General features: G+C 54.2%; 1 protein-coding gene across 1 annotated transcript; it reads right to left on the bottom strand.

The window, feature by feature from the left end:
- Window positions 1–2480: 2480 nt before the first annotated feature.
- LOC131402177 (ral guanine nucleotide dissociation stimulator-like) lies at window positions 2481–6162 on the bottom strand. Its single transcript, XM_058537062.1, has 4 exons — window positions 5940–6162; window positions 3892–3966; window positions 2802–2923; window positions 2481–2599 (listed from the first exon to the last, which is right to left on the bottom strand). The coding sequence occupies exons 1-4, from the start codon at window positions 5967–5969 to the stop codon at window positions 2581–2583; spliced, it is 246 nt and encodes an 81-aa protein (XP_058393045.1). The 5' UTR covers window positions 5970–6162; the 3' UTR covers window positions 2481–2580.
- Between the last annotated feature and the right edge of the window lie 4582 nt (window positions 6163–10744).

Here is a 10744-nt window from a genome sequence, read left to right as displayed (position 1 = left end):
CATTTCAGTTGTAAATATTTCAGTTTCTCTTACAGATGAGGGATTTTTGGAACACAAACACAATAACGTTATCACACACTAAAATAAAAATGTCATTCGGATAATCAACTATTTAGTCAGTTTCCAAAGTCTCCCAGTTTTGTCAAGGTTATTTCCTGGTTTTACATTTTATTTGAGTCAGGATCTTAATGAAACCCTTCTTTTGCAACTGGTTGATCTGTTTCTGAAGTCACTTTTAATCTCTTAGTAGTTCATGCATCTTGGGATTTGGGTGGGATATGAGTGTGTGTGTTTGTGTTGTCTACACGGATGTGTTAATTCTTTCTTTCCTGGATGGCAGTGCCTTGAAAGGAAGGGCCTGGGCTGTGGGAACTAAGATTTCTACTCTGCTTCTGGCTGAACTGAAAAGGCCTCCCTGGATGACACTTGCAGCCTTCAGAAAGGAGGGGGAAGAGGTACCAAGATATTCAAGGCAATGGCCCTTGTCTTACAGGGTGTTTCCAGGGCATGATGTTCAAAATGCTGGGTGCTCACCCTTTAGCTCCAGGTCGTGGGGTGGGTTCTTGGCATGAGCTCTGAGCAGTGTCTTTTAACCACCCACCTGGGGAGCATTTCACCATTTTAATTGGTATGGTTGTGTCTGTGGTGTCTAAGATTGGTGGCATTCCCCTGCTGGACCCACTTCTATACCTGCCCCTCTCCTGCCTCATCTTTCAAAACTCCCAACAGGAAAGTTTCACATCCCTGTAACACAAATCCATATAACCACAGCACAGACTGGGGAAAAGAATACAGCTGTCCCAGGGGCTATGTGATCTATTCCCTCAGGCCCACCTGCCCCTTTGGGACAAGTCAGTAACAAGACGACTGAGTGTGTAAACTAGTGATTGTCTGAGACCAGGGACCTCAGAACCACATGCGCCCAGATGTCACCCAGGGCAGCAAGGGACGGTGTGGGTCATTCAGTGGATAAGATTAAGGTCTCTTGTCCTGGCAAACCAGAGCTTACCCCTGATCCATCAGGCCCAGCTGGGGAGGAATGGCTACGGTGTGCCTAACAGAAAGGCTAAGGGCCTTCTTGGGAAGTTTTGCCCAAATAGAATCATACAAAGCTGTGCAGGGATGCTGGAAGTCCTAGTTCACAGGGAGCAGTGAGGTTTATGGAACAAAGTCCTGTTGTAGGTTTAAAAGCTGCATCATGAATCTTTCCCTCTGGATATAAAACAAGCGGGAAAAGGACTTCCAAGTGCATGGGCCAGGATCACAGGAGGATTCCAATCTAGGCAAAGGGTGAACAGGGAGCCCTAGAGGCGACCTGATGGGGATGTCCTCTGGGCCCTTAGTCCATCTGCACATGGTCTTCCTCTGTCCTTGTCCGTTACACATGCAAACATTTATCTTTTTTCATTTATTTCTCATTTAGTGTTGATGCAAATCCAGAGACTGGTTAGAAAATGGCAAGTTCCAATATCTGATCAAAGAAACCTCAACAAGAGAAGCAAAATCTTTCCTTCTTCCTGGAAAGCTGTAGAAAGACAGCCACTGTCCTGGGGAAGGACATGGTCCTGGTAGGTGCTATTTGAAAGACACCCACATTTCAGTGGTTATTGCTCTGCCTGGGAAAGTCCCTCCAACCTCTACCTCCAGGGAGATCTGAGGGGCTGTCTCTGCTCCTGGCCCAGGTGAACCACACAGAAATGCACCTCTCCTCTGACGAAGGAAGACTTGAGGGTTTCATTCAGTAGCCAGGGTGGAGGCTGGCCCTCCTCCCTTCTCCCACATACAATAAGCTGTGAGCATACACAAGTTCTTAATTCAAGGAGGAAATTGAGATTCTGTGTCTCATTTACATGAGCATAAGAAGTGAAAGAACCACACCACAACACCCAGGCTGTGACAGAAACAGGATATATCGTAAGAGTCAAATCTACCATTTACTAGTAAAGAAATAATATCACTCCTCCCCAATGGGTTAACAGTCGCTGGGGTGCTGATGTCAGGGAGTTGGAGGTGGTGGTTCCCTCCCTCTGGGGCTTTAGGGAAAACCAGGGAAAGTCTTAGGATGTGCTCCTCCACTCAGGGTGGTAAGAGCTGGCCCGGTGCACCCCGAGGGCGCCAGTGTCCCTGCTGGTCAGGAGGAGCTGCACTTGTGGTCTCCAGAGTGTGACGGCTCATCGTCAAGGGCGTGGTGGCTGAAGAGAAGAAACAGACTATTTTGGGGTCCCTCCCTGAGATTCATGGCACACCTCCCTGCACCCCTGCACTTTCATCCAAACCCTGTGCAGAGTGCTCAGTCCATCAACAGCACCTCATTTGTCGCTGATGCAGGAGGCATCATTTAGCATCACCCATTTCAGAGGAGGCAACTGAATCCCAGAGACGAGAGGGGAGCAGCCTGTCCCAGGCCTGGTCAGCAGTGGAGCTGGGATCCAGGCCCATGCTTAGGCCGAAGGTGTACTGAGCCCCTGGATGCAGTTGCTGCTGGTCCCAACACTCACTCGGCCCTAAACTGGAGGATGTCTGGTTCCTCTTTCTCTTGAAGAGCCGCATTTTGCTCGCCTTCTGTTGTGCGGACTCCAGCTAGCAGGAGACCCAGTAGCTACAGGACAGAGTGGACCTGTGAGGTACCAGGAGCCACACCTCAGGTGCCCCTCCCAGAGCCTGCCAGCAGCTGAATCCCAGTGCCCCATGGGCCACCCCGCTACGAGTTCTGTGGCTGATTAGCGAGCCAGGCCACAGGCTCTGGAGCTGGCCATCAGACAGAGTCTGCCCTGCCCTCACCCAACTCCTGTCCCCCTCACCTCTCATGGACACTGATGGGCTCCATGACCTGGAACCAGGCCCCAAATCGCTCTTTGGGCTCCAGGTCATACGCATTTGCAGCCTGCTGGAGCAGCTGGATCCTCCTGATGACTTTTAATTTCTGGGAGGAAGGACAGGATGCAGACAGAGCTTGGGTGGGGAACCCTGCCAGGGACTTGTGCGGATTGAGGATCTGGTCTGGGGTCTGTGCTCACTCGGGAACCCTCCTTCCTTCCCACTCCATTCAGGACTTGCCTGTCCTCACAGTTGGCTGGAATTTGTTCCTTATCCAGGAAGGTGTCTTTGATGTCAGCCCCTCACACACACGCCAACGTGATGGGATTCCCAGCTTTGTGGATCTGACTCTCCCAATGAACGTAAGACCCAAGGGATGAGGCCAGAGAAAGTCTTGCCAGGGGAGGTCTGTGATTTCCACTTACCCACCCTCCCACAGCTGCTCACCTCATACCATTTCTGGAAGTTGACCCGATTTCCCTTGAAGGGAGACAGTTAATGTCCATCAGAAACAGCCCCCTAAGCCCATAACCAACCCCCATCCCACCCCTTCTCAGGCTGCAAGAATATCAGGGCCCAGCAGAGGGCAGAGCTTCCACAAAGAGAACTTGACACTGGGCCAGGCTCTGGCCCCCAGAGCAGGAGGGACAGGGGAGCTGAGGCCAGAGATCTTATGTAGCACACCATGTCTGATGACAGATGGGGAGACTGAGGCCTCAGGGAGGAAGGGACAGTTGGACCACAGAAGTGCTTCCTCACTTGCAGGGGCTGATGGCACTACCCCAGGGGCAGGGCCTGAGTGGGAGGCTGAGTGCAGCTCAGACACAGCCTCCTGCAGCTCTGCAGGCAGGCAGCTCTGAGCTTCACTAGCCCAGGGAGCCTGGTGGGGGGCTTATGCGGAACGTCTATTCATGCATTGCTAAGATGGGCCTGACTCCCCAGCTCCCAGGGGTGGCCATGGGGCTCTCATGAGAGGAGGTTTGCCAGGTACTGAGAGCTCAGGGCCCAGTGCAGGGCTCTCGCCTCCCAAACCTCAGGATCCTGCTCCTTGGTCCCACCTCCAGGCTCACTCACTTCCAGATCATCCTCCATCCCAATGTTCAGCAGCTTCAGGTGATAGAGGAACATGCCCAGGAAGGGGACGACACCCTGTGAATTCAGGGTGGGAGTGGTGAGATGAGTCCCACCTCTCAGGTGACCCATGGACCCTCCCCCAAATCACTTCACACCATCCTCCTGCCCACTACAGACTCCCAGAGAGAGCAGCCTAGGACCCTCAGCGGCCTGCCCCCAGTTGCCCCCTCCAGGACCACTCAACTTCCCCAGTCACCTCCCAGGGGCGGCTTTTGGCAAATCCCAGAGTATGTGCTCCCTGCCCCTCCCCTCCCTAATCCATCCTGGGCACAGCCCTTCTAGGCCTCATCCTGGTCACTTACAGGGCAGGCATTTCAGGCTCTGGGGCTCCAGGAGCTGGGCTGGAGGAGGAGGGACCCCTCTCTTAAGGAGACCTCAAGCCGTGAGGAGAGAGACCCCCTCCTCTAACACCTGAACCCTCCCCCTCAGGCCCTTTCACCTGCTGCTGCTGCCTCTCCTGGGCTCCCTGGGGATCCATCTCTAGGGTGGCCCACACAGAGGTCACCTCCTGCAGGGTCAAGGACAGGCTCAGGGAGGCCATGCTCCCTTCCCCATGTCTCCCAGGCCCCTGATCCTGGACCCTGGATATCTGGTGTCTATGGCTGATCCCATTCCAGAGTGCTCTGATTCTAGATCACTCCCAGCTCCAACACTCCCTCCTCTGTGCTCTCAGTCCTGCCCAGGCCCCTAAGCCTCTCTCCTCATCAGCAAAGTGTGAGGAGGACTCCCATTCCTCCCAGGGTCCCCTGAGGACTCAGTGTCATCTGACTGTCACCAGTACTCTCCCCTCCCCCCTCGAGGAGGATGAGCACAAAGCTTCTGCTCATTCCTCTCCCCCTTGTACCTCATCACCCCTATGAGACTTGCACCACAGATCATCTCCTTCTATTTCCCAGATGAGGAGACTGAGGCCCACAGAGGGGCAGTGAACTGCTCAGGGGCCCACAGAGGAGACCGTCCCCCTTCCCAGCCAAAGGGCCTGGCCCCCGACCTTCACTCCTCCTCCAGACACACCTCTGACCAATGTCCTGTCCTCTGGACTCTCGGAGTGTGTTGTGGCCCTCAATCAGCCTGAGCCATGGATTGGGAGGCACAAGGTGTCTCGGGGTCCTATCCAAGTGGATTCTGTGTTTTCCAGCCCCCTGGGATTCTCTGACATCACGCTGGACCTGAGGCCATGCCAAAGACCTCAGCTCCCTAGGATCCCCTCATGATGGACCCTGCACAGAACTCCTCCTTTATTCACTCAGGAAGGATCCCCCTTGTGCCACATCTGAGTGACAGTGTAGGGGGTGACCGGGGCACTGTGTAATGGTGACATTTGCATCCTTTTTTACTTGGAAACTTCTAATGTCCTGTCAGGAAGGTCCATTAAGAATCTGTAGGTTCCCCGATAATTCTCATTGCCATCTGGGGCATATCCTTGTCAACAAGGCACCGGGCGAGACTCACTGGTTTGTCAGCAGTGACCACTATCTGGCTAGAGTGCACAGTCCCAGAGACCACACAGTTCTGTCCCAGATCCACCATTTGGCCCAAGGCTGGGCAGCCCCTGAGTCCACAAGACCTGTGTGACCTCACAGTGCCCATCTCTGGGGCAGGCAGAGTGCCCACCCCTGCGAGCTGCAGTGAAGACAGAAGAAGCAGCAGGGGCCTGGCTTCCTGAGGACAGGCTGGGCTGCTGTAGGAAGAAAGGAACCCCCACCCACTCCATCCACCCGTCAGCCTGGAGGAAGAAGGCCAGCTGATGGGTCCACATGGAAGCCAGAGACCTGCTCATTCTGCCAGCTCTTCACCTCCTGGAACAGTCCAGCCGACATCATTGTATCTCGTGACCAAGGCCTCCTTCCCCAAACAGTCCCCACCTGCCCCTGCAGCTCACACCCCCCGCTTCCTGTCAAGCTGGACAAGACAGACCGTTATTTCTCAGGGAACCTTAAGTGAAAAACTTCCCAAAGCACATCCTGCCTTGTCCCTCCCCCCCTCACCTCCCCTCCTTCCAGATCTCCAGCCTCCATTCACCTCCTTGAGCAGCTTCCTGCTCTCCTGCTGGCTTGTTTTCATCAACTTTTTAAGTTTCGTACCATTCTTCCTGAGGAGGGAAAAAAGGAAAGAGACACTGTGGAGTGGTTTGAGGGTAAATCCCTTTTGTTTGAAAACCCAGAAGATCCAGACAGCCTGGATGAGCGTTTTCACTGTGTCCTCTGAGCCCTGAGGTGTCTGGGACTGAGGAGGGGGCTCTCCTATTGTCACCTGGGGCCTCCATTCTCTTATCCCCTCAGCAGATGTGTTTTAAACAGTATTAATTACATGTGGACAGAGAGTTCTTTTGTTGAAAACACTTGAAAATCTTCAATTTGGCTCAAGCCAGGATCTGTCACTTAGGGAAACTGATTCCTGAAGCAGAACCACTGGCCTAAGTTTTCAGAAAGACTCCAAGCCTCCAACCAGGTCAGACCCTATCGCCAGGGTTTGCTGTCTCCCAGGAGGTCCCAACTGACTGAAGGACAATGCTAGCCCTGTGGGGGGTGTCTGGTCCACCCAGGTGGTGCTCATATGGACAGAGGCCTACCCACCTGGACACCCATCTCCATGTGTCTTTTAAACGCTGAATGGAGGGGACCTGCAGAGCCCAGAGGATGGCATGGAGTGAGGAAAGGATCCTCAAGCCCTGGCATTCCTGGGGAAGGGAAGAGAATGAGCTGTGAGGGGGAGCTGGAGCCCTGCTTCCTCTGGCTTCTGTCGCCTCATTGACGTCTCCTCTCCTGGATGAGACAGTAGCTCAGGGAACCCTGGAAAGGCACAGCTGGAAGCTGATGAAGAATACTTCCAGGGAGGAGGATTTTAGCTCAAGGTAAGGAAGGAGCCCAGGAAGGGGTGAGATTCCCACCACTGGGACCAGGAATCAGGTCATCGAGGCACTGGCAGGAGGGGCCTAATAATTGTACAAAGACTCAGACCACAGACTTCAAACATGAGAGCTGAGAAAGTAGAAGGGCAGTTCCCCTGACTCCAGAGAGGAGCTCTCAGGGCCTCCCACATCTTACCTTGGCCACCTGGATCCAGAGATCCACCACCCTGGCCCTGTCCTAGGCCGTCATGCTCGGGTCCCCAATGCAGGTGGTGACAACACATTCGACCACTCTGTTAAAGTGGGTCGTGGTGGCATGGATGGTGGGTGTCAGGTGTTCATTACCCCTGTTGTCACACTGGGACCAGATGGAGTCCAGGAAGTCGTGGGGCATCACTTTCTTGAAGAGCTCCTGGGGAGGACAGGGCATGTCACCCAGCCCTGCCACAGCCCAGCTCAGCGCCCGCAGCCCCCAGTCCCAGGCCGGGTCAGTGGTGAGAGCTAGAGCACAGGAAGCTGAGAATGTGGCCTGAGGCTTGTGGGAGTCCCTGCGTGTTGCCTGTGTCCCCTGAGGTTACCCAGAACAGGATGACCCAGGACCCGATACTGTGGCACCGGGAAGTCACATTTGTTCGCCTCCCAGTCTCACTTCCTCCAAGCACCAGAACTCGGCTACTGCTTGACCGTCTCTAGGGGCATATCCCTCCCAATCTGACCATCCTGGGGTCTGACTCTTCTTTCAGATGCACATTCTCCCAAGGCAGCAACAACCACAGGCTTTGTTTGTCTGCCTTGCAGTCATGAACACATGAGGTGCTTATTAGTGCTGAGGCTGTTGAGGCCTCCTGGTCAAATGAGTGAACTACCCAAGGACGAGACAGCACTTCAGTGTGCTCCCCTCCCCCACCAAACCGCAGACTCTGCCCAACTTCCTCTCTGCTCCACCTCGTCCATCTGCACAGCCACTCTGCATGGCAGCTGCTTTCATTGTCAAGCTCTACTCTCCACATGAGGACAGCAAAGGCTTGGGAGTTAAGAAAGCTGCTCAGGTCACATGAGGGTAAGCAGGGAAGCTGGACCAAGATCATGGGATTCTGGATCAGGAAATGGCAGGTGTGGGGCAGCTCATGGCACAGGGAAGGCTGACCCCACATGCCGTGAGTGCCCCGCTGTTCACCACATCAATCAGTGTCAACTGCTCTGCCACTAGCCTGGGAAGGAACTCCAAGAAGCCAGGCTTCTCCTGCCTCAGCAGGTTCTTGCTGGTCACATCCCAGCGGCAGGTGGGCTCTGGGGCTGGATCTGGCTCTGCTGTTATCTCTCCAGGTGGAGTGAGGAGTCTCCCTGGAGCCAATGGTCCAGCTGGCTCCAGCTCAGGAGCTGGCACTGGGGCTGGAGCTGATGTTGGTGGTGGCTCTGGCCCTGGAGGGACTGATGGAGGTGACACTGGCTCCAGCTCTAGCACAGGTGGTGGAACAAGAGCTGGAGCTGGATCTAGCCGTGGAGCTGGACCTTGCTCTGGCTCTGGAGCTGGAGGGAGCTCTGGAGATGATACTGCAGCAGGAGAAAGAAACAGTTTCACTCAAGTAGCTGACTTCCTCGGTCCCTGTCAAAGTCAGGAAAGACACTACTGCCATTAAGGGAACCTAGCCTTTGAAGACCCTGCAAATCATCTTCCCATACTGCAGTTTCCTCACCTTCCAGATCTGCCTCAATGGGCCTTGGATGCTCCAGCTGGACCTGGAGATAGTAGGCGTGGTCCCCAGCTCCGAGCCAGGCGAGCTGAGATGCAGAGAGGTCAGCTTCATCCTGAAGCAGGGAAAGTGCAGGGGGTCCCAGAAATCCTGCCCTGGGTCCAGGCAGGTTCCCACCAGAGAAGAGATGGCACTGGGGGAGGCAATTTGGCAACAGAGTCAGAGGCCTGGCCTTTCCCTCCACGCTTCTCATGCAAGGCACTGATGTCTGACCCTTCCCATCCTGGGGATGAGACCCTGCTCATACAGCACGTTGAAAACAGAGCCTGTCGCAACTCTCTTCCTGCTGACACTCTTCTCCTGAAGGGCCGGGACACAGCCCAGCCCAACCCTCCATGTACTTGTGCAACGGGATTAAGTAGAGGCCATTTTTTGAGCGGGTTTTTCACAGACTTCCTGTCTTGGGCCTGGAGGTGGTGGTCAGAAGAGGTGGATATGGAGAAGGGGAGACAGATTAAGATGGTTCTGTGATGGGAATGGGTCTCTTGGAGACAACTCAGCCTAGACACCCCTCTGTTTCCCAGGTGTCCTGGCACCCATCCAGAGCTCTTTGACTCCTGTCCTCCTAGAGTGGAAGCCACCAGACCTCAGCCTTCCCTTGGGAATCAAAAGATGTGTGAGACGCAAGGTTCTGACAGGCCTACCACAGCCACAGCCCCCATCTCTCCCTCCACACATTGTTCTGTAGAGACAGGAAGCCCTTCTTCTGGACCCAAAGACCACTCACTTTTTTAGATGGGCCTGTGCTCTGCCCTCCTGGCTGGAATAAGGGAAGATGCCTCCAGCTATAAAGGAGGCTATCAGGGCATCACTTGGGATGTACCATGGAAGACAGGACCTGCGAAAGATGTCTAATGTCACTGTCTGACTCTCAGACGACAATTGAGGCACAGCGATTGTGTCTCCTTCATTCACTGACTTTGCTAAGTGTCTCCAAAAGTGCTGCATGTAGTAGGTGCTTAATCTACACACTTGAATGAATGAAGTGCAGCCAGACCATCCAAGACACTTGAGTGGGCCTAGGGCCTCTCTGGTGCCCCAGAGATCCTTAATTGGCTACCCCAAGGAAAAGTATCAGGACCAGCTGGATGGAATCTCAACTCCGTGACAGGGTGCTTTCCATGTGCTGTTCCACACTCAGAAAAACCACAACCTAGAGATCAGTGAGGCAGACTATTTTTCACGGGGAAGAGAAAAATAAACACCATGGATAACCACAGCACGTCCACAGCCCTCTACGCAGATCCAGGCCCCAGGTAAGCACCTGCCATTGCTGATCCCATTAGTCCCTACAAGGTCACCATGAAATTTATCCTCCCCCCCCAACTTTTCAGAAGAGCAAACTGAGGCTCAGAGAGATGTGAGGATTTGCCCAAGGTACACAGCTGGCAGTGGGCAGAGTCACCACTGTGCTGAGGAGGGAGTGGCTACTCACCTAGTAAACAGCTGGTCCAGGGCCCGGTGGGATGTGTCTAAGGCCAAGTAGTTGATCATGAAGGTGGTGAAGCTGGACATGTTCCTACTCAGGAAAGTTGGTGCCATGAACTCTGTCAGCTTCTCCATCACGCTGCCTGGAGGGCACGCATCCTGCAGGCCTCATTTAAATTCACAGTGAACTCATCCTCACACTGGGGGAGAGGAGGAGGGACATACAGTAAGTGATATCACAGTGAACCACCAGGAGGACTGAGGTGACTTTCTACCCTCCTGTGTAGCTGGTGGGGAGGAGTGGAGGTCCAGATTCCTTTGGGAGTGGGACTGTGGGGTACTCTAGTGAGAAAATTATGGGGGTGGGGAGTCCAGGGGGTTCTCAGATTTAAGTCTGCATTCTAGCACTGCCTTGGTCATCTCAGAGTCCTGGGTGTGAAAACCCCTCTTCACCCACACTCACCTCAGAGCAGCACTGGTCATTGATGGACTGGTGCACTTGTGTTCTCTCCAGGGAGAGGGTGAACTGGAAACCATCCACCAGCTCCTCGACCATCTCTTGGGTGCAGCTCTACAGTGACAGTGCCCAGCAGTCAGGCCAGGAGGGATCAGGGGCCTGCCTGGACTTTGCCACAGGGGGAAACCTCGCCACAGATCAGGCACAGAGGGGAATCTGCATAGACTCCACCAGGGAAGGAATGCGAGGACACCTTGATGGCCCAGGATTCACATGCAGATAGAGGAACTTGATCCCCAGCAC

Source organism: Diceros bicornis (genome assembly GCF_020826845.1).
Source record: "Diceros bicornis minor isolate mBicDic1 chromosome 30 unlocalized genomic scaffold, mDicBic1.mat.cur SUPER_30_unloc_5, whole genome shotgun sequence".
Lineage (NCBI taxonomy): Eukaryota > Metazoa > Chordata > Mammalia > Perissodactyla > Rhinocerotidae > Diceros > Diceros bicornis.
Note: the sequence above shows the minus strand (reverse complement) of the source record. Positions and strands in the feature narration are given on the sequence as shown.

Coding starts and splice junctions, on each gene's coding strand:
- LOC131402177 (XM_058537062.1), bottom strand. CDS start 5,969: ATGGAGGCTGGAGATCTGGAAGGAGGGGAG. Junction 3,967..5,939: donor GAGATCTGGAAGGAGGGGAG/GTGAGGGGGGGA, acceptor CTGAATTCACAG/GGTGTCGTCCCCTTCCTGGG. Junction 2,924..3,891: donor GGATGGAGGATGATCTGGAA/GTGAGTGAGCCT, acceptor CCTTCCTCCCAG/AAATTAAAAGTCATCAGGAG.